This window comes from Trachypithecus francoisi, unplaced genomic scaffold (genome assembly GCF_009764315.1).
Source record: "Trachypithecus francoisi isolate TF-2019V2 unplaced genomic scaffold, Tfra_2.0 Lachesis_group5, whole genome shotgun sequence".
Classification (NCBI taxonomy): Eukaryota; Metazoa; Chordata; class Mammalia; order Primates; family Cercopithecidae; genus Trachypithecus; species Trachypithecus francoisi.
This window is the reverse complement of record NW_022681470.1, coordinates 136,529,772-136,553,248: the sequence shown is the minus strand read 5'-3', so window position 1 is coordinate 136,553,248 and position 23,477 is coordinate 136,529,772. Positions and strand designations below refer to the sequence as shown.

The 23,477-nt window shown below is 45.8% G+C and overlaps 1 protein-coding gene across 16 annotated transcripts in view; it reads right to left on the bottom strand.

Annotated features, from left to right (window-relative positions):
* CACNA1A (calcium voltage-gated channel subunit alpha1 A) overlaps window positions 1-23,477 on the bottom strand; it is a 314,547-nt gene that overhangs the window by 238,296 nt on the left and 52,774 nt on the right. For all 16 annotated transcript variants that reach the window (XM_033198104.1, XM_033198101.1, XM_033198102.1 and 13 more), the window contains one exon: window positions 21,587-21,726. In XM_033198104.1, the coding sequence (XP_033053995.1) occupies window positions 21,587-21,726 (140 nt within the window). The remainder of the gene's footprint in view (window positions 1-21,586; window positions 21,727-23,477) is intronic.

Below are 23,477 nucleotides of genomic sequence, written 5' to 3'. Positions count from 1 at the left end.
CTGCATACCCGTGTTCATGACAGCACTCTTCACAACAGCCAAGATATGGGTACAACCTAAATGTCCATCAGTAAAGGAACGGACAAAGAAAATGTGGTGTATATTTACACAATGAAATACTATTCAGTCTTGAAAAAGGAGGAAATTCCATCTTTTGCGACAACGTGCATGAACCTGGAGGACATTATACTAAGTTGAAACAAGCCAGACACAGAAACACAAATAGCGCACAATCTCGCTTATAAGTGAGATCTAAAAAATTTGAGGCCGGGCACGGTGGCCCGTAATCCCAGTACTTTGGGAGGCTGGGGCGGGCGGGTCACGAGGTCAAGAGATCGACACCATCCTGGCCAACATGGTGAAACCCTGTCTCTACTAAAAATACAAAAATTAGCTGGGCTTGGTGGTGCACACCTCTAGTCTCAGCTACTTGGGAGGCTGAGGCAGGAGAATTGCTTGAACCCCAGGAGGCAGAGGTTGCAGTGAGCCAAGATCATGCCACTGCAGTCCAGACAAGCAACAGAGTGAGACTGTCTCAAAAAAAAAAAAAAAAAAAAAAAAAATTAGGCTGGGTGCAGTGGCTCAACGCTTGTAATCTCAGCACTTTGAGAGGCCGAGGTGGGTGGATCACTTGAGGTCAGGAGTTCAAGACTGGCCTTGCCAACATGGTGAAACCCCGTCCCTACTAAAAATACAAAAATTAGACAGGCCTAGTGGCGAGCACCTGTAATCCCAGCTACTCAGGAGGCTGAGGCTGGAGAATCGCTTGAACCCAGGAGGCGGAGGTTGCAGTGAGCTGAGCTGAGATGGCACCACTGCACTCCAGACTGGGTGACAGAGTGAGACTCCATCTCAAAAATAAATAAATAAAATAAATAAAAATAAAAAATTAAAAAAATAAAAAATTTGAACCCATGGAAGCAGAGAGAATGGTGGCTACCAGGGGTTGGTGGTGGAGGGATTGGGGAGATATTAGGTAAAGGATACAAAATTTCAGTGAGATAGGAGGAATAAGTTTTACAGATCTTTTGCACAGCATGGTGACCACAATTAATGATAACTTATTGTAGTGTATGTTTCAACATAATGTAATATACAACATATGGCATTGTATATTTCAAAACTGCTAAAAGAGATTTTAAGTGTTCTCACCACAAAAAATAAGTATGTGATGTAGTGGATATATTAATTGGCTTGATTTAATCATTCAAAAATGTAAACATACATAGCAAAACATCACATTGTGCCCCATGAATATATACAATTACTTTTTCAGTTAGAAAAAAAATCAGGCTGGGTGCAGTGGCTCATGTCTGCAATCCCAGTACTTTGGGAGGCTGAGGCAGGAAGATTGCTTGAGGCCAGGAGTTTGAGACCAGCTTGGGCAACATAGCAAGACCCTAACTCTATAAAAAAATTTTAAAACTAGCCAGGCATCTGGTTAACACAGTGAAACCCCATCTCTATTAAAAATACAAAAAATTAGCCGGGCATGGTGGTGGGCGCCTGTAGTCCCAGCTACTCGGGAGGCTGAGGTAGGAGAATGGCGTGAACCCAGGAAGCGAGCCAAGATCGCGCCACTGCACTCCAGCCTGGGCGAGAGAGTGAGACCCTGTCTCCAAAAAAAAAGAAAAAAAAAAAGTCAGCTGAAGAAGATGGACCCCCAGAGACATGGAAACTGTTTGTACCCAGAGCCTTGGATCAGGGCCTACATTGTGGGGAAGTGACCTTGGGCTGGCCAGTGGGCGGGGGATGCAGGTCAGTTTATTGACCTGGGCTTTGGTGTCTCATCTGCAAATAAGGGATGCAAAAAGCCCCAACCCCCAACCTCAGAATCACTGGGAGGCACCCATGGGAGAATTCTTGCAAAGGGCTCAGACAGCCCTTCGCTGCATACCATCCAGCAGAACAAGAGCAAGTATAAGTATTAGCAATGGAATAGCTGCAGTGTGTCTAGCTAACCTCTCCTGGGCAACACTGCACCCTCCAGTGGCCATCCCCTGGGAACCAAGTCAAGCAGCAAATGTCTGGAAACAGGGTCTTTACTTTCCTGAATCAGATAATCACAGAATCAGCCACCTGTACTCCATATATTGAGCGTGGCCGTTAAGAGCTTCAACACTGAACTCAAGCTTCCTCATTTAAACCCCAATTCTACCACTTCCCAGCCGTGTGGCTTGGGAAAAGTCCTCTAGCTTTTCTGAATGTCAATTTTCTCATCTGTAAAATGGGGAGACTGGAACTGAATGAAATAATCCCTGCAAAGTCCTTAGGGCACAGCCTGGCCACACACATTATATCTGTGTTCACTATTGTTGTTATTGTTACTATTTTTAGAGAGAAGGTTTCGCCCTGTCACCCAGGGTGCAGTGCAGTGGCATGATCATAGCTCACTGCAGCCTTGACCTCCTGGATTCAAGTGATCCTCCTGTCTCAGCCTCCTGAATAGCTGGGACTACAGGCTACTGTTATTACTGATACCTTTATTTGCCCTGTGAAATAGGTACAATGAGCCCTGAGATATTAGGCTGGTGCAAAAGTAATTGTGGTTTTTGCCATTACTTTTAATGTATTTTGGATCTGTGTCTGTCCCCACCCAAATGTTATGGTGAATTGTAATCCCCAGTGTTGGAGGTGGGGCCTGGTGGAAGGTGATTGGATCACGAGGGCATATTTCCTCCTTGGTGCTATTCTCAAGATAGTGAGTGAGTTCTTGTGAGATCTGGCCATTTAAAGGTGTGTAGCACCTCCTCACTCTCTTCCTCCTGTTCTGGCCATGTGAGGACGCCTGCTCCAGCTTTACCTTCTGCCATGATTGTAAGTTTCCTGAGGCCTCCCCAGAAGCTAAGCAGATGCTGCCATGCTTTCTGTAGAGCCTGCAGAATCATGAGTCAATTAAACCTCTTTTCTTTATAAATTACCCCAGTCTCAGGTGTTTTTTTTTTTGACAAAGTCTCACTCTGTTTTTTTTTTTTTTTTTTTTTTTTTTGAGACGGAGTCTTGCTCTGTTGCCCAGGCTGGAGTGCAGTGGCGCAATCTCGGCTCACTGCAAGCTCCACCTCCTGGGTTCACGCCATTCTCCTGCCTCAGCCTCCTGAGTAGCTGGGACTACAGGTGCCCCCTACCAGGCCCGGCTAATTTTTTGTATTTTTAGTAGAGACAGGGTTTCACTGTGTTAGCCAGGATGGTCTCGATCTCCTGACCTCGTGATCTGCCTGCCTCGGCCTCCCAAAGTGCTGGGATTACACGCGTGAGCCACCGTGCCCAGCCTACAAGCTCTCACTCTGTCACCCAGGCTAGAGTACAGTGGCACAATCACAGCTCACTGCAGCATTAGCCTCCCGGGCTCAAGCGATCCTCCCACCTCACCCTCCTGAGTAGCCGGGAAGACAGACGCATGCCAGCACACCTGGCTAATTTTTGTGCTTTCAGTAGAGCCAGGATTTCACTGTGTTGCCCAGGTTGATCTGGAACTCCTGGGTTCAAGCAATCCTCCCACCGTGGCCTCCCAAAGTGCTGGGATTATGGGTGTGAGCCACTGTGCCCAGTCAGGCATTTAAAAAAAAATTTTTTTTTAATTATTATTATTATTTTTTGAGATGGAGTCTCACTCTGTCTCCCAGGCTGGAGTGCAGTGGCTCAGTCTTGGCTCACTGTAACCTCTGCCTCCCTAGTTCAAGTGATTCTCCTGCCTCAGCCTCCCGAGAGCTGGAATTACAGGTGCATATCACCAGGCCTGGCCAATTTTTTTTGTTTTTTGTTTTTTTTGTATTTTTAGAAGAGATGGGGTCTCGCTATATTGCCCAAGCTTGTCTCACACTCCTGACCTCAAGTGATCTGCCCACCTCAACCTCCCAAAGTGCTGGGATTACAAGCACGATCCATCACGCCCAGCCCCAGCCAGGCATTTCTTTATAGCAATGTGCAAACAGACCAATACAAGCCCCAATTTTCAGATGGGGAAACTGAGGCTCAGAGAGACAACAGGCTTGCCAGAGGTCAGCAGAGCAGCAGAGGTGAGCAGGAAGGGTGCTATGCCAGCCTGCCCTCGTTTTCCCAGATGTACACTGGGGACAACGACAGCACCTACCAAGAAAGATGTGCCTAGAGGATTAAATGAGATAATTTACTCAAGATGTTGAGAACAGCACTAGGTACAAATCGTGGATGAATGTTGTTTATCTTAACTCCCTCGGGTCACGCAGCTGGGCACTGGGGAAGCCCATGATTGTCTGACTGCAGGGTCCAGTTCCTTATTACAGAGCTTTGCTGTTGAACCAACAATTTAAAAACATACAAGGTTTTGCCTGTTTTTATTTTGTTTTGTTTTAAGATGGAGTCTCACTCTGTCATCCAGGCTAGAGTGCAGTGGCGTGGTCTCAGCTCACTAAAACCTCTACCTACTCAGTTCAAGTGATTCTCGTGCCTCAGCCTCCTGAGTAGCTGAGATTACAGGGATGCACCACCACACCCAACTAATTTTTGTATTTTTAGTAGACATGGGGTTTCATCATGTTGGCCGAGGCTAGTCTTGAACTCCTGACCTCAAGTGGTCCGCCCGCCTTGGCCTCTAGCCTAAAGTGTTGGGATTACAGGCGTGAGCCACCGCGCCCGGCCTGCCTTTGCCTGTTTCTTCAGAAGGGACAAGGGAATGGAAAATCAGGGATTGTTCCCTGAGCCTTCTGCTTTTTCGAGGCACTCAGCATTCCTGGTGCCCAAGGCTTCCCACATTGTCCCCTTGGCTGGCACAGCTGCTGGGGTGAGTGTGATTCTGAGGTTGGGGCTTTTTGAATTCCATTTGCAAATGAGAACGGAACCTCAGCTGCTCCTGAATCCACCCAGATCAGGCTGGGCAGTTCCTGTTTTTCTCCTCCTGCTACAGAATAACAGGACTGGAATTAAGCATAGCTCTTCTTCCTTCTGTCCGTCCCCTAGCAATGTCTGGGCAAGCCTAACAAAAGCCATGAAGCCTGTACCATCAGCTATGAATTCAGTCATACATTCACTCAGTCATTCATTCACTCAGTCATTCATTCACTTACTCATTCACTCATTCATTCATTCACTCGCTCACCCATTTATGCATTCAACAGATTTTTACTGAACCCCATTCTCAGGTTCTGTATGAGGCTCTGTGGATTCGTCTTTACCCCCCAGAGGAAGGAGACACATGATTAACCAAATAGACAACATTAAGAGGATTCACACTGATGCCACAGATGGCCATAAAGAGGGGACCTAAACTGGTATCACAGTGGGCATGCAGTGGGGAGATCAGGGAAGGCTTCCTTCCTGGAGGAAGAGACAGTATCATGTCAGTAAACATGTACTTCCTTGAGGCCTGAGAGTGCCCCTTTGGCACCTTGGTCCCTCTTCAAGGCCCCTAGACTGCCCCTACAATGCAGCAAACAATGAGTACACACGTGGCACAACAGGGGAACCTCCTTTCAGGTTGGCTGGTGCCCCTGCCACCCGGATGTTAAATACTTTAAGTATCATGTCTGAGTAAGAATTAAGCAGATACAGAGGAGGGAGCATATTTCAGACACAGGCACAGAGCATGTGCAAAGTCCCTGGGGTGAGCGGGCAGAAGCTGCTGGTGGAGAAGGCTGGTGTCCCTTTCCCTATTTTCTCCCTCTAAAATTTGACAGTGGTCAGAAAGAAGCTTGGTTCTGCAGTAGGGACAGAGCTGTGTCCAAATCCTGGCTCTAGCTACATGGAACGGTGGGGAGGCTTGAATATGATAAGCTATGTAAAGGATCTAAGACCCAGCAGATGCTCAGTTCATGCTCTCTGAAGTTGATCTCTGCGCTGACCTCAGTTTCCATAAACCTGGCACTGCAGAAGGGAAGAGAGGTGGAGGCAGCTAACAAAAGAAAAGGGCCGGGTGTGGTGCGTTACACCCCTAATCCCAGCACTTTGGGAGGCTGAGGCAGGTGGATCACCTGAGGTCAGGAGTTTGAGACCAGCCTGGCCAACATGGCAAAACTCTGACTCTACTAAAAATACAAAAATTAGCCAGGCAGGGTGGCATACTCCTGTAATCCCAGTTACTCAGGAGGCTGAGGCGGGAGAATTGCTTGAACCTAGGAGGCAGAGGTTGCAGTGAGCTGAGATCACGCCATTGCACTGCAGCCCGGGCGACAAGAGCAAAACATCACCTAAAAAAAAAGAAAAAGAAAAAGAAATAAAAAGAGTTGGGGCGGGAGGGAGAAGAGTTAAGGTCTCCACATAGATACCCACAAATCTGGCCTCTGCCCCTACCTGAGCCAATGGAATCAGAGCCAGCTCTCCATCCAGCTCTGATCAGGAGTGGGTGACATTTCAACAAACAAAATCCAAAGCCCCAGTGGACAGAGGGAGCCAGGCTGCATGGCTGTGCATGTCAGCATGGCAGACAAGAAATCTCTTCCCTTGCACTCCAACCACCTGTGAGGGTTCAGAACACAGATATCACAGTGAGATTTGATAAAAGCTGAGAAGGCTGTTAATCATTCCCACTTTTCATGCCAGCTTGCTGTATGATGGGCCCTATGCTCTCGGCGGAGTTTTTGCTGACATTTTTTCCTCCTTTTCACTGTGCAAGTGACACAGTAATGACACGTCATCTACATTGATTGGTGAGGGATGGAAAGGAAGAGGAAAATGTGCTCTGAAGGCCCACAGAAGTCAGAGCAGAAGGCTTCAGGGTACAGGAATGGGGACCCAGTGGCCCCAGGTAAATACCAGATGGGGTCTGTTACCCCATTCCTTGAATCTGGACCAGCCTCGTTGCTTGCTTTGGACAACAGTGGCCAACATGATGTTAGGCCATTCCTGGGACTAGCCCTTAAGAAGGCTGAACACTTCCCCTTTCTCTTAGAGTCCCACTGCTGCCATGTGAACTAGCTCAGGCTAACCTGCCGGAGGATGAAAAGCTTCCATGCGAACTAGCTCAGGCTAGTCTGCTGGAGGGTGAAAGACCACAGGGAGTGGAGCCGAGGGCATCCTGGACCAGTCTGCAGCCAGCCAACAGCCAAACAGAAGAGCCACCCAGCTGACTTGCAGCTGACCAAAGATGCATGAATGAGCTCAACTGAGACCAGATAAAGCACCCAACTGGGCCCAGCCTAAACTGCCACCCTTCAGAATCATGAGCTAAATAAATGCTTGTCATTATAAGCCACTGGGTCTTGGGGATTGTTTGTTACACAGCAGTATAATGGCAATATATAACTGATGCAAAGGAGCATACAGAAGAGGTAAATATAAGGTACACTAAGACAGAGTTTCAAAATAAAAGGTCCTGATTTTATTTTATTTTGATTACAGGTGCACACCACTACGTCCGACTAATTTTTATATTTTTAGAAGAGACGGGGTTTCACCATGTTGGCCAGGCTGGTCTTGAACTCCTGACCTCAGGTGATCCACCTGCCTTGGCCTCCCAAAGTGCTGAGATTATAGGAGTGAGCCACCATGCCTGGCTTTCTCTTTCCTTTCTTACTATCCTGTTCCCTTTTCCTGGTATTGCCAAACAAACCACTTGCCCTCAATTTGTTTTTGAGATGGAGTCTTGCTCTGTTGCTCAGGCTGGAGTGCAATGGTGCGATCTCGGCTCACTGCAAGCTCTGCCTCCCAGGTTCACGTCATTCTCCTGTCTCAGCCTCCTGAGTAGCTGGGACTACAGGCACCCGCCACCATGCCCAGCTAATTTTTTTGTATTTTCAATAGAGATGGGGTTTCACTGTGTTAGCCAGGATGGTCTCAATCTCCTGACCTCGTGATCCATTGCCCTCAAATCTTTGTCTCAGGATCAGTCTGGGTTCTTTTTTTTTTTTTTTTTTTGAGACAGAGTCTTGCTCTGTCGCCCAGGCTGGAGTGCAGTGGTACTATCACGGCTCACTGCAAGCTCTGCCTCCCAGGTTCACGCCATTCTCCTGCCTCAGCCTCCTAAGTAGCTGGGACTACAGGCAACTGCCATCATGCCCAGCTAATTTTTTTTTAAATTTTTTTTGTATTTTTAGTAGAGATGGGGTTTCACCACGTTAGCCAGGATGGTCTTGATCTCCTGACCTCATGATCCACCCGCCTCAGCCTCCCAAACTGCTGGGATTACAGGCGTGAGCCACTGCGCCTGGCCCAGTCTGGGTTCTTGATTGCAAAACCACACACTGACTGGCTGTCTTAGGCATAAAACGAATTTTTAGGAAACTCAGATAATCAACAGGTGGCCAGAAGAGGGGATTTGGGAAGTGAGCAAGAACAACGTAGCCAGCCTGACCTCCTCCTGCAGCAGGCGGCCATGAAAGAATCTGAACCACCATGTTTGGATCACTTGGTCCATTTTCAAATTCCTGGGTAGGAAAACATGTGACTGGTTGAGTTTTTTGTTGGTTTGTTTTTTGAGACAGGGTCTTGCCCTGTTACCCAAGCTGGGCTGGAATGTAGTGGCACTATCACGGCTCACTGCAGCCTTGATCTCCTGGGCTCAAGCAATCCTCCTGCCTCAGCCTCCTGAGTAGCTGGGACTACAAGTCTGTGCTACCACCCCCAGCTAATTAAAAAAAATTTTTAAGAGATAGGGGTCTCACTATATTGCCCAGTCTGGTCTCAAACTCCTGGGCTTGGCTCAAGCTATCCTCCTGCCTTGGCATCCCAAAGCGCTGGGATCACAGGCATGAGCCACTGCGCCTGGCCCTGGTTGTTTAAATTACATGCCCTGACTAACAGGTGATGGGGAGAGAACGAATCCCTTTCACCTTCAACTTATAAGTGAGCGTGGGATTGGAAAGGGAGGTCAGATATTGGGAACCCAACTAATAATAGCAAACGTTCTCTACGGTTAACTAACTGGTCTATGGAACTAGGCCTGGAGAAGTAGTAATAATTATTATCATCATTATAATGATAGTTATTAGCACTTACTCTGTGCCAGTTTTTGTTCTAAATCCCTTATATGTATCTCACTGACTTTTACCTTTTGAGGTAAGTGCAGTTATTATTCCCATTCCACAGATGAGGAAGCTGAAGCCCAATGGACTATATCATTTTCTCTTTCTTCGGACTGTCCATGGGCAAATAACATCCATAAACCCAGCCCAGCATGTGTCAGACATTAACTCATTGAACCTTGAAAACAACTCCATAAGGTGGGAGTATTTTGTTATTTTGTTGTTGTTTTATTTTGTTTGTTTGTTTGAGACAGGGTCTCACTCTGTTGGACTGCAGTGGTGCAAGCATGGCTCACTGCAGCTTCAACCTCCTGGGCTCAAGTGATTCTCCCACCTCAGCCTCCTGAGTAGCTGGGATTACAGGCACACACTATCACACCCAGATAATTTTTGCTTTGTTTTGTTTTTGTAGAGATGGAGTTTCACCATGTTGCCCAGAATGGCCTCGAACTCACAAGTTTAAGCGATCCACCCACCTCGGCTGATCCACCCACCTCGGCTTCCCAAAGTGTTTGGATTACAAGCGTGAGCCACCATGCCCCATCAAGTCAGGGAATGTTACTACTCTCATTTTCCAGATTAAGAAATGGAAGATTCAGGGAGGTACAGTAACTTGCCCAAGGTCACACAGCTTGGAAACAGTGGAGTCAGGTTGGGAATCTACTCTAACCCCAAAGACCAGGTCTTAACCACTATGCTTCCTTACATGTCCGTGTAGACTGGATGCCCTCATTTAGAGATGCCTGCACAAGAAGCAGCTGGGCTGCAAAGCAAAGTTAAAAAATTTTTATTTTTTGAGACAGAGTGCCATTCTGTTGGCCAGGCGTGGTGGCTCACGGCTGTAATCCCAGCACTTCGAGAAGCCAAGGCAAGTGGATCACCTGAGGTCAGGAGTTCATCAGCCTGGCCAACATGGTGAAACCCCCTCTCTACTAAAAATGCAAAAATTAGCCAGGCGTGGTGGCGTGCACCTGTAATCCCAGCTACTTGGGAGGTTGAGGTGAGAGTGCTTGAACCTGGGAGGTAGATGCTGCAGTGAGCCAAGATCGCACCATCGCACTCTAGCCTGGGTGACAGAACGAGACCCTGTCTCGAGGAAAAAAAAAAGAGTCTCGGTTTGTTGCGAGTCCAGTGGCACGATCTTGGCCTCCCGGCTTCAAGCGGCTCACCACGCAGCCATCTCTCTGCCCTGGTGAGAGGAGAGGAGTCATTAGGCATGCAAACTGTAGAGGCAGTGGGACAGATGCCCCTTGGAGGCAGGCTGGCATTTGTCATAGCAATTCGAGAGAACAAGACCTCAGTCGGCCCCCAAACCCGCAGAGAGATGGATGGCAAGGTCTTCTCCAGTCCCACAGGGAAAATGGCCAAGAAGCTCAGTATGGAACAAGGTCACCTGGCCATCTGGCCTTCACTCAGTCCCTCTCCACCCCAGCTGGAGGCAGAGGGAGGGAAGAGAACATTTTAGCACAATACGGTGCACTGGGAGCTGTCCAGGGTGCTGAAACCTGTAACCCACTAAGCTTCCAACTTTCGCTCCTTGAGTTAGTGCCGTGTAAACCCCAAGGCAAGTACTAGGGTCCAGTGGTTAATTTGGGAGGTGATCCAAGGAATTACAAGTGAGGAATGAAGAAGAGAGAGATTGGTAAAGGGTACACTAGTGAATGGGCTTTATGGTGAAAAACTAGGATTCAATTATACTGAGGAGCCTCTATGATGCTGTATAACACATTTCAAAGTTTTCCCACAGAGCAATGGGGAAGCCAGGGTATTTATACACCGACTCCCTAGCTCACTGGTGGAGGGATGCCACCAAGGTTATTAAGCATCTGGCGTAGGGGCTCAGCAAACTGTGTGATGCCAGAGATTGCCCTCCAACAGAGATGTAGAGAGATGGGAGTGTACCAAGAGGAAGCTGCAAGTGAACTTAGAGGTATGCTATGTAAATAAGGCATGGAGAATTTACAGCATCTACCACATGCCCCCCCACAAGAATTTAACTTTTTTTCCTTCAGTTCACCAACTTTCATGTGTGATGCAAACCCTAGGAGGTAGACACTAGTTTTACTCCCTTTTTCCAGGTGAGAAAACTGAGGTTCAGTGAGTTCAACCCACATTCTCACTGTCACAGAGGGAAGAGCTTCCTCTGACTCTGAAATCCAGGGCTTAACCATGGTGCTAGGCCAACCTCTCGTTTCTTGAAATCTCTTCTGCTCCTGTTTTCCCCCAGCCATAGTGGAACCCAAGATCAAGGAGGGGAAGGATGGATCACCCTGACTTTCCATGCCAGAGAGCTCTATTCAAATTCTCAAGTTTATTTTCCTTGGCAAACTTGACCTTAGGGAAATAGCGTAGGATTCAAGAAAATGGGTTCTAGATCCAGATCTGCCTTAGTTCAAATCCTGCGTCCACCATGTATGAGACAGATGCTCTGGTCTGAATATTTCAAACCTTCCAAAACTCATGTTGAAATTTGTTTTATTTATTTTATATGATTATTTATTAACACAGAGTCTCCCTCTGTCACCCAGCCTGGAATGCAGTAGTGTGTGTGCATTATAGCTCAAGCAGCCTTGACCTTAAACTTTCCAGTCTCTATAACTGTAAGAAATAAATTGTTTTTTCTTTATAAATTACTCAGTTTCAGGTATTCTATTATAAGCAACAGAAAACAGACTAAGACAGTAAGCATTTAATGTCTTTGAGCCTCAGGTGCTCCATCTGTAAATGGGGATAATAATAGTATTTATCTAACCTTGAGAGTTGAAATAATTTTATTTCTATTTTTATTTTTAGAGACAGTCTTGCTCTGTCACCCAGGCTGGAGTGCAGTGGTGTGATCATAGTTCACTGCAGCCTCAAATTCCTGGGCTCAAGCAATCCTCCTGCCTCAGCCTCCTCATTAGCTGGGACTATAGGCATGTACCAACATACCTGGTCAACTTAAAAAATAAACTTTTTACAAAGACAGGATCTTGCTATGCTGCCCAGACTGGTCTCAAACTCCTGGGCTCAAGTGATCCTCCTGACTTGGCCTCCTAAAGTGGTGGGATTATACGAGGATGCCTATGTATGTATATAAAATATAGTATGTCATACTGTAAACACCTTGTAAGTTTCAGCTTATCAATGTTGCCACTGTTGTTAATAACAGGCATTACATTCCTAAGGACACTGGGTTGAATATAGCTCTTTGCTGAACTTAACATAGACCCAGTGTTATTCTAGGTTTAGAGACATGTCCTAGAGACAGGCTGAGATCCTGATCCACCCCTTACCAGCTGTGTGACTCCCTTGCGAGCAGCTTAACCTCTCTGAGCCTCAGATTCATCTGTACAAAGGCTAGTGAGGCTAACTGTGATAATGCACATAAAACTCTTAATGTAGTCCCTGGCACATAGTAAGTACTCATTAAATGATAAGAATAACAACCATGGCAGCTAACATCATTATTATCACTGTCACTGCTGGTGTTGTTAGAAGATGGAAGAAAATAGCTCCTGCTGCTAGGAAGTGATGTGGTTCCTGGTGAAACATGGTCCAGCAAATATCATGACAACCAAATGCTTTGAACAATAAAAAGATCGATGCTCTCTCAATGGTATAACTCACTGAGAATGACAAAAAGCATTTGTGTCACAGTGGGGAATCCTTTTGGTACCAAGGATGACTGATCCATGGAGGGGAGAAATTACTGCAGAGAGACATTAAAATAAAAGGCTGCTGGTATTTATAGGAACTGTTGCTGGTCTCATGAGTTAGAATGCTGGTTGTGTTTCATTGTTGTTGTTGGAATGCTGTTTACATGTGATGGCAACTCAGAGCAGTTGCATGGGGTAGGGGTGAAGAAAGAAAGGAGGTAAGCAGCAACTACATGTATTTATTCAATTAATCAAAAAGGAGAGAGGACGTGAGAGGTGTATGGTCAAGACACTGACCTCTCTGAGAGACTTGGTTTCCTCAACTATATAATAAAAAGCAAGGGAACTGGGATTATTCTCTGGGAATCCCTTTCTTCTTCTCTGAAAAGAGGCCACAGTCTAGTCAGGGGGCAAGAGGAAGGAAGAGAGAGCTGGGCTCTACTGGCAGAACCTGAGGGGTGATATTAAACATTTATACCACTCCCATTGCCCACAAAGCCAGGGTTCCTGGCTCCGTGACATGAAGATACCTTCTTATTCTAGAAGATCTCTTGCCACCATCTCTGTGTGACTTTGGAAAACTACTTCACTTCTTTGTGAGTAAAATAGAAGGGCTGGACCTGCCAGAGTCCATGGAGCCTTAAAATACAATGATGTGGCCAGGTGCAGTGGCTCATGCTTGCAATCCCAGTACTTTAGGAGACAGAGGTGGGTGGATCACCTGAAGTCAGGAGTTTGAGACCAGCCTGATCAACATGGAGCTCCGTCTCTACTAAAAATACAAAAAATTAGCCGGTCGTGGTGGTGCATGGCTGTAATCCCAGCTGCTCGGAAGGCTGAGGCAGGAGAATCATTTGAACCTGGGAGGCGGAGGTTGCAGTGAGCCAAGATCATGCCATTGCACTCCAGCCTGGGCAATAAGAGCAAAACTCCATCTCAAAAAATAAATAAATAATTCAATGATGCTACAAGACCAAAAACATCTTTCCCTGATGGTCCCTGTGCAGTTGCATCTTTTCCTTGCCTCTGATCTTCAACAAAATGGCCCAAAGCCTGAGGCAGTATATAGTCCCTTCTAAAAAGGAACCTTCGTTTTCACAGAGTCACAAAATGTCAGAGCTGGCAAAGACCCGAGCTTCTCTGTCTTATATCTCATCTGATGTTCAGGGCATCTGCCACAGACTTCTGGACTATCTGACTATCTCTATCAGTGTGTTGGTCCCATCTTCTAAACAGCTTAGTAAATTTCCCAGGACACTCAGCAGAAGTGTTACCCTTTTCCAGCTTAACAACCATTTATTTTACTGAGAATTTATTATGTGCCAGGTACAGTGCTAACCCTGTGAATAAAAAAAGAAAAAAAATTGTGCTCACCCCTTCTCTGGTGAGGTTCACAGTCTCTTTTCTTAACATGCATAATTTGTGTTATTTGGGCTCTTCAATATTTATATATATTTGCGAATGACAGTAAAAGAACTATCATCTCAGACATACAGCCAAGCTTCTGAAATCTTCCTCTTACACATTTTCAGTTTCATGATCAGAACACAAATACAATAAAAAGATGCCTTACAAAGGTTTGACAAAATTACAAAGTTAGGATTTCTCTGAGGCTCTGAGCTACAAAGAACAAACAGATATCTAGGGTAAGATCTTTTCCACCAAACTTCACCTAAGAAGAAGGCAAACACCTAGGTAGTCCACAAAAAATGAACGATGTTTTAACGCTGTGGTTTGCTTCAGGAATCTGAGAGGACAACAGGTTAATCAGAAAGTACTCATTAGGCTGGGCACGGTGGCTCACGCCTGTAATCCCAGCGCTTTGGGAGGCCGAGGTGGGCAGATCACCTGAAGTCCAGAGTTCGAGACCAGTCTGGCCAATACAGTGAAACCCCGTCTCTACTAAAAATACGAAAATTAGCCAGGCATGGCAGCACGTGCCTGTAGTCCCAGCTACTTGGGAGGCTGAGGCAAGAGAACTGCTGGAACCCAGGAGGTGGGGGCTGCAGTGAGCTGAGATACCGCCACTGCATTCTGTCTCAAACAAAAAAAAAAAGAAAGAAATTACTCATTGTGCTCATTAAAGTCATCACTGTCTCAATGTCAAATTAATATATTTGAGTCCCCTCCTCTCTGAAACATAGAATTAAGTGTCTACTGTGTTTCTCCACCATTGACATTGGCAGAAGGCTAAGTCTGCAGGATGTTTGTGTGTGTGTGTGTGTGTGTGTGTGTGTGTGTGTGTCTTTTTTATATCTTTTTCCTTTTTTCTTTTTTGAGACAGAGTCTCACTCTGTCGTCCAGGATGGAGTGCAGTGTCACAATCTCAGCTCACTGCAACCTCTGCCTCCTGGATTCAAGTGATTCTGCTGCCTCAGCCTCCCGAATAACTGGAATTACCAGCGCACACCACACCACCATGCCAGGCTAATTTTTTTCTTTTTTTTGTATTTTTAGTAGAGATGGGGTTTCACCATGTTGGCCAGGCTTGTCTCGAACTCCTGACCTCAAGCGATCTGCCTGCCTCTGCCTCCCAAAGTGCTGGGATTACAGGCATGAGCCACAGTGCCCAGCCTGAATTTTCTTTTTTTTTTTTTAGACAAAATCTCACTTTGTTGCCCAGACTGGCCTTAAACCCCTGGGCTCAGGGAATCCTCCCACCTCAGCTTCCAAAAGCTGGAATTCCAGGTGCTTGCCACTGCACCCAGCTCATGCAGAACGTTTTACTTTCCCCTCCCTGTTCCTAGCTTCCAACCCAACAGGACACTAAACAGCACCTTGGAATTTGGAGTAATAAAATTTAAGCAATGTGCCTGATTTGAAGGAGATGGAACTACCAGACAATAAGGATAATTGACTACCAGAGAAATAAGAGCAAGAAAAGCAAGTGAAAGAAATGCATGACGAATTCAAAAAGAACGGAGAAGGGGATGCGAAAGGAACCCAATCTAGAAGAGAAGCTCTTCATGATAGGGTCAGGATTCCCTGAGAATCTAATTAAAACTACAGACCAGATTGGCCGGGTGCAGTGGCTCAAGCCTGTAATCCCAGCACTTTGGGAGGCCAAGATGGGCGGATCACAAGGTCAGGAGATCGAGACCATCCTGGCTAACACGGTGAAACCCCGTCTCTACTACAAAATACAAAAAACTAGCCGGGAGAGGTGGCGGGCGCCTGTGGTCCCAGCTGCTCGGGAGGCTGAGGCAGGAGAATGGCGTAAACCCGAGAGACGGAGCTTGCAGTGAGCTGAGATCCGGCCACTGCACTCCAGCCTGGGTGACAGAGCGAGACTCTGTCTCAAAAACAAACAAACAAACAAACTACAGACCAGAAAAAAATATACATATACACAACTTTTTTCTTGCATAAAATTTCAGCGGGTTCATTCATCCCAACGATGAGCTCTCACCCTTAGGATCTATCTGTTCTAGATGAAGAATTTCTCCTCTAGAGGAACGAATCTAGAATCTCCTTCATCAGATGACAGGAAGCTAGAAGAAAGGCCACCTTGTTGTAAGCAGGTGGATACGAACACTTACAAGTGACAAAGTGACCTATTGAATGACTGCCTTCAGTTTAATGATCACTTATTCGGACCCACTAGGTACCTGTATTAGTCAGGGTTCTTTAGTGGGACAAAACTAATAGGATAGATGTATATATGAAAGGGAGTTTATTAAGGAGAATTGACTCACACAATCACAAGGTAAAGTCCCACAATAGCCCATCTGCAGGCTGAAGAGCAAGGAAACCAGTGGTGGATCCGTCCGAGTCCTCAAACCTCAAAAGTAGGGAAGCTGACAATGCAGCCTTCAGCCTGTGGCCAAAGGTCCGAGAGCTCCTAGCTAACCACCGGTGTAAGTCCATGAGTCCAAAAGCTGAAGAACTTGGAGTCTGATTTTAGAGGACGGGAAGCATCCAGCACAGGACAAAGATGAAGGCCAGAAGACTCAGCAAGTCTGCTCTTTCCAACTTCTTCTGCCTGCTTTTATTCTGGCTGCACTTGTAGCTGATTAGATGGTGCCCACACAGATTGAGGGTGGGTCTGCCTCTCCCAGTTCACTGACTCAAATGTTAATCTCCTTTGGCAACACCCTCACAGACACACCCAGGAACAATACTTTGCATCCTTCGAGCTGATCAAGTTGACACTCAATATTAACCATCACACTGCTCAGTAGTATATGAGCTTCCCTAAGTGTTTCCATAATCATGTTATTATCAAAAAAAAAAAAAAAAAAAAAAAAAAAACCAGGGCTGCAAAAGCCCATCAATGATAGACTGGATAAAGAAAATGTGGTACATATACACCATGGAATACTATGCAGCCATAAAAAAGAACAAGCTCATGTCTTTGCAGGAACATGGATGGAGCTGGAGGCCATTATCCTTAGCAAACTAATGCAGGAACAGAAAACCAAATACTGCGTGTTCTAAGTGGGAGCTGAATGATGATAACGCATGGACACACAGAGGTGAACAACACACACTGGGGCCTTTTAGAGGGTGGGAGGAGAGATAGGATCAAGAAAAATAACTAATGGGTACTAGGCTTAATACCTGGGTGATGAAATAACCTGTACAACAAACCCCCATGACACAAGTTTACCCACGTAACAGATCTGCACTTGTACCCCTAAACTTAAAATAAAAGTAAAACAAAACAAAACAAAAAACACCACACAGGGATTTTTAAGGGATTTTTAAGGCTCCTTCCTGTCAGCAAGGTCAAGCCAGCCCCAGCCAGCAGAAGCCAGCCCCAGCCAGCAGAAGCCAGCCCCCAGGGAGCCTGAATTGGCACAACCACTTTGCAGAGTAATTTGGCAATACCTGCTGGGGCTGAGGATGCACACAGTATACAACTCAGCAGTTCCACTCCTGGGTGTGTGCCCTAGAGAAATTCACTTGGGAGAAAGCAGGGACACTTTGCTCCAAAACGGCCCAAAGCTGGAAACAATCCAAATAGATAAATACACGGCAGCATACTCCTACCACAGAATACTATGCAGTCGTGAAAATGGATGCATGAAAACTATTCTTGTTAATCAGATTTATCTCATGTTGAACACAAAAGTCAGGTTAGAGAAATGTGAAGTTTGAAAAACAGTACCATGTATTTCTTTTTTTTTCTTTCTTTTCTTTTTTACATTTTTATTTGTTTATTTTTTGAGACAAGGTCTTACTCTGTCACCCAGGCTGGAGTGTAGTGGTGCAATCACAGCTCACTGCAGCCTTGACCTTCTGGGCTCAGGTGATCCTCCCACCTCAGCCTTCTGAGTAGCTGGGACTACAGGCATGCATCATCATGCATGCTTGTTTTCGCATTTTTTGTATACATGGGGTTTCACCATGTTGCCCAGGCTGGTCTTAAACTCCTGGACTCAAGCAGTCTTCCTGCCTTGGCCTCTCAAAGTGCTAGGATTACAAGTGTGAGCCACCTGGCCTTTATTTCAAACAAAAACAAAAACAAAACATTATTTGTTAGGGACAGGGTCTTGCTCTGTTGCCCAAGCTGGAGTGCAGTCATAGCTCACTACAATGACAACCTTCTGGGCTCAAGTGATCCTCCCGCCTTGGCCTCCTGAGTAGCTGGGACTACAGGAGCATACCACCATGCCCAGCTGATTATCTTATTACATTTTATTTCATTTTGTAGAGACAAGGTTTCACTACATTGGTCAGGGTCTCAAACTTCTGGCTTCAAGTAATCCTTCCATCTCTGCCTCCAAAATTGCTAGGATTACAGGTGTGAGCCACCATTCCCAGCCCACATATTTCTTATCCACATATGTAGCCAAAGTGTAAACTATTCTCACTCTGATGCTATTTAAAAAACATTTTTAAGTGTAAAAATAGGTAGCATCTATTTCTTATATACTTAGGCAGTCAAAGTGTAAATACATAAAGGGAAATAATAAACATAAAATTCAGGAAAGTGCCCCTGGATGGGGGAGAGAAAGGAATGGGTCTAGGGAGGGAGAAAACAGGGATTAGAAAAGTTAGAAAGGTTTTGTTTTGCTGGGTACAGTGGCTTATGCCTGTAATCCCAGCATTTTGGGAGGCTGAGCCAGGTGGATCACTTGAGGTCAGGAGTTCGAGACCAGCCTGGCCAACATGGCGTAAACCCGTCTCTACTAAAAATACAAAAATTAGCTAGGTGTTGTGGTACATGCCTGTAATTCAAGCTACTTGGGAGGCTGAGGCAGGAGAATCACTTGAACCTATGAGGCAGAGGTTGCAGTGAGCCGAGATCGCACCACTGCACTCCAGCCTGGGAGACAGAGGGAGATTCTGTCAAAAAAAAAAAAGAGAAAGGTTTTGTTTTGATGGCAGGTTACTCCATTACTTCTCTATCCTCAGTTCCCCCCATTCTTCTGGTCACCTTCTCTAGCCACATGGGCCTTCTTATTGTTGACCAAACACGTCAGATACAGTCCAGCCTCAGAGCCTTTGCACTGGCTGTTCCCTTTGTCTGACACTCTGTTCCAGCTCTCCTCATGGCTCACTCACTCACCTCCCCTTAGGTTTTCATTCAGATGTCACATTCCCAGTGAAGCCTTCCCTGGCTTCCAGCACCCCTCACCCTTGCCTGCCACACATCCCATCCCTCCCCTGCTTTATTTTTCCTCTGTACCCCTCACCGCCATCTGACACACTTGATTCATCCATCAATTGTGTCCATCCCCATCAGCAGACTCTCAGCTCCATGAGAATAGGGGATTTTTCTACTGTGTTTACTGCTGTCCCAGAGCCTAGAACAGGACCTGGCACATAGAAGTGTTCAATAAATAGTCATTGAATAAATGAATGTATACACAGGTGTTTGCTCTATTATTCTGTACTTATTTTTGCATGGGATCTTGCTAGCTTGCCCAAGCTGGTCTCAAACTAGTTAGGCTCAAGCAATCCTCCCTCTTCAGCCTCCTGAGTAATTGGGGCTACAGGCATGTGCCATTGTACCCAGCTTTACACATTTTTAATTTTTATTTTGTGGAGATGCGGTCTTGCTATTTTGCCCAGGCTGGTCTCAAACTCCTGGGCTCAGGCAATCCTGCCACCTTGTCCTCCCAATGTGCTGGGATACAGGCATGAGCCACTCTGCCCAGCTTTACATTTTGTATACAATAAAAAAGTTAGCCACTAGGCTGTTTCCAGATGAGCTTCCTAGCAGGGTAAGAGAAAAGTGCCCAGCACCATAATATGTCCTTGGAACTCACCAAGGTCCCAAGTCACTGAACTGTGAGCACAACCAACAAAGATCTCTCTGTGACCACTAAGCCCATGAGAGCTAGCCCAGAGTCCTTACAACAGACCATTGACATCTGAAGGCCTCTACAGAAACAGCCCAATAGGCCACAGCTCCTTCTGTGAGAGGCAACATTGCTCTGAAACAAATCTGCATTCTGAGAGTCCAGCCAGCACAGCGTGGGTGCTGCAACCCATCACATCCACCAAGAGAGACAGAACATGGAGCAGCAACAGCAACAAAACATGGAGAGCTACGATCCTGTAAACGATTACTATGAAAAAGTGTCCCAGTGAAGAAGGATCTTAGAATAGAAGAGCCCAGACTTAGCTCAGAGGAGAGCAGAGAGTGGGAAGAGGAGGAACCAGCCACTGGTAACAGATAGTAATGTCCCTACTGGAATCTAATAAAAGTCTTTAAGGTCCCTGACAGACTAGTGGATCATTCTCCAAATCCATTTCCCTTTTCTTCTAAGCACAATCTGATACTTCCCAGCTTCCCTTGCAGTGATGTGTGGTCATGTGACCCAGTTCTAGCCAACAGGATATGAATGGAACAGGTATGGGTCACACCCCTTCCAAACTCATAAACCTTCCCAAGTATCACCTTCTATGCTCATTTCTCCTTCCTGGTTTGATATAGACAAGCATGGAGTTATTGGATGCTGTGGGCTGACAATAAAGATCCACAATACGGCAAGGGTTAGGGTCCGTCAGTCATTGGAGCAGATGAACTTGCCAACTATTTTGGACTTTTTTTTTTTGAGATAGGGTCTTGCTCTGTTGCCCAGGCTAGAGTGTGGTGGTATGATCATAGCTCACTGCTCCCTCCAACTCCTGGGCTCAAGCAATTCTCCCAGGCATGTACCACCATGCTTGGCTAATTTTTATTTTATTTTATGTTTTAGTGACGGTGGGGGGTTCTCACTATGTTGCCCAGGCTGGTCTTGAACTCCTGAGCTCAAGTGATCCTCCCATCTCAGCCTCCCAAAGTGCTGAGATTACAGGCATGCACCACCACATCCAGCTCACTTTTGAATTTTCTATGAGTGACAAATAAACTTCTGCTGTGTTTAAGTCATTTCCTATCTTTGGATCTTTTATTATACCAGCAAGTGCTACCTCATACAGGGTGCTTAAAGGAAAGCATACACACATTTCAACCACGATTCATCATATATAGATCTGAAAACTCCTTGAAGACAGTGACTGTATCTTATTTAGCTTGCTTTTCTCCTTTGTCATAATCACAATCCCTTGCACCCAGACATTCTCAAAAAACATTCACCAAGTTGAAATAAAAGCAAGATATCCTCAAGCAAATCAAGAGACCCATGCACGTACAACACTTAAAACCTTGAGTTCTGGAATGCATAATCCTCTGTTCATATCCCAGTTTCATCACTTACTTGCTTGGTGGCCTTAAGCAAGTTACGCTCTGAGTTTCCGATTCCTCAGTGGTCAGATGGGAATATTAATATTTCCTAATTCAGTGAGTTGTTGCAAGGATTAAATTAGAGAATGCGCATAAAGCACTCTGGAAGCAGCCAATGATAATGAGCTATTATTTTAATTGTAACAGAAAGCATCTGCTGTAATATACAGCTGAGATATGGATGTGCGGTGTTGGCAGAAAGGAGGCAGGTGCATAATGAGGGGACGGAGAACACAAGGGCTCAGCCTTCCTGAGCCTGGCGCAAACCACACCAACCAAAAGCCTCGTAATCCTCCAGCTAGTTAAATCCAAAGAGTATAGCACGTGCCACTTACCCTGTTAGCACCACCACAAAGTCCATGACGTTCCAGCCATTCCTCAAGTAGGAGCCTTTGTGGAAGGCAAACCCAAGGGCAATGATTTTAATTCCAGCCTCGAAACAAAAAATTCCAATGAAGTATGGTTCTGTGTCATCCTGGAAGGGAGAGAAGGCAAGGTCAGTGTCTTGGGCTGGGCAGATGTTGGCAAGACCAGGGAACCAGCCCACCTAGAAATCAGTATCCACCACCCTCTCACTTCCCTCGACCCTCCTGCACTCACCACCCCTCACTGCCTCTTGCAGAGTTCTCTTGTCCAAAGCCTTTTGCAAGCAAAGCCAATGCTCAGAGAAGGCAACTTCCTCCTTCATTCCTTTTGGGCCAACCTCACATATCACTTGGCCAAACAGAATTGCTTGTCTGCACCTGCTTTATTCAATACGACAGTCACAGGCCACATGTGGCTATTTCAATTAACATTAATTTAAATGAAATAAAATTTAAAAACGCAATTCTGCAGTCACACTGGCTACATTTCAAGTGACAATCCTACTGGACAGGGCAGATGGAGATCATTTCTGTGACTACAGAAAGTTCTAATGGAAAGCATTGGTTTAGAGGATTTACTTGTCACACGCAGCGTTCAAGGCATTTGAGGCTGGAGCTTGTGCATTGACCTCACTCCTAAATCTGACCCCTTAGGATGGTTCTCAGCTGGTAGATTGTTAAAGGTTTGGAATAGGACTTCTGTACTGGCTGATAAGTGACCAGTATCCTCACCTCCAGTTCCTCTGCAGAACCTCCAGCTGGTTCTGGCTTCCAGCTGATAATCTATCATATTTGAAATTAAGCTATAAGCTCTTCTCCATCAGAGCCCCTATGTGAACGTCTTCCCATCTGTTACAGCAATGTTTCTTAAGCTTCAATCATTTCATTCTGTCTGAATGATTTTTTTTCCATATCAGCTTGCCACTGGTACTTCTATTTGCTTACTAGTCTTTCAACGGACTCTTTTTATTTAGCATTATTTTAAGTGAAAATGCAAAGATCTAGAAATCATAGGTTTGCTAGGCTAGTTACAGTTTTTAGAAGACAGTGACCTTGTGAAATGTACGTTTGGTCTTTGACATTGTTTCCTGGCGTACAACTCCTAAAATCCTTGGGATCTCCAAAGGGATGTCTTTTTGTAGGCTAAGGATTGACTGACGGCTGGCAGCTTCTAGGTCGCTTCAGGATGGGGGCTGGTCACCGGGAAAACCAAGGCATGATTAGAGGGTTGGATTTAAATCATTGACCATTGGTGATCAACTTGATTTTCAGCTCCTCTGCCCTTCCAGAGGTTGGGGGGTGGGGCTGAAAGTCCTAACCCTCGAATCATGCCTTGGTCTTTCTGGTGACCAGTCCCCCTCCTGAAGCTACCTGGAAGCTGCCAGCCACACCCCTCTCCTATATCTCACCCTATGCATCGCTTCATCTATATCCTTTGTAATATTCTTTTTTCTTTCTTTCCTTTTTTTTTTTTTCCTGAGACACAGTTTCACTCCTGTTGCCCAGACTGGAGCGCAATGATGTGATCTTGGCTCACTGTAACCTCCGCCTCCCACGTTCAAGCGATTCTCCTGCCTCAGCCTCCCAAGTAGCTGGGATTACAGGTGTGTGCCACCATATCCAGCTAATTTTATATATTTTTTTAGTAGAGACGGGCTCTTACCATGTTGGTCAGGCTGATCTCGAACTCCTGACCTCAAGTGATCTACCTGCCTTGGCCTCCCAAAGTACTGGGATTACAGGTGTGAGCTACTGTGCCTGGTCAAGACATAATTATTAACATTAATAATGTTCATTTGAGTATACTGCCTGAAATTATGTCACATGCCAAAGTAGGCAGTTTGAGACCAGTCTAAGCAAC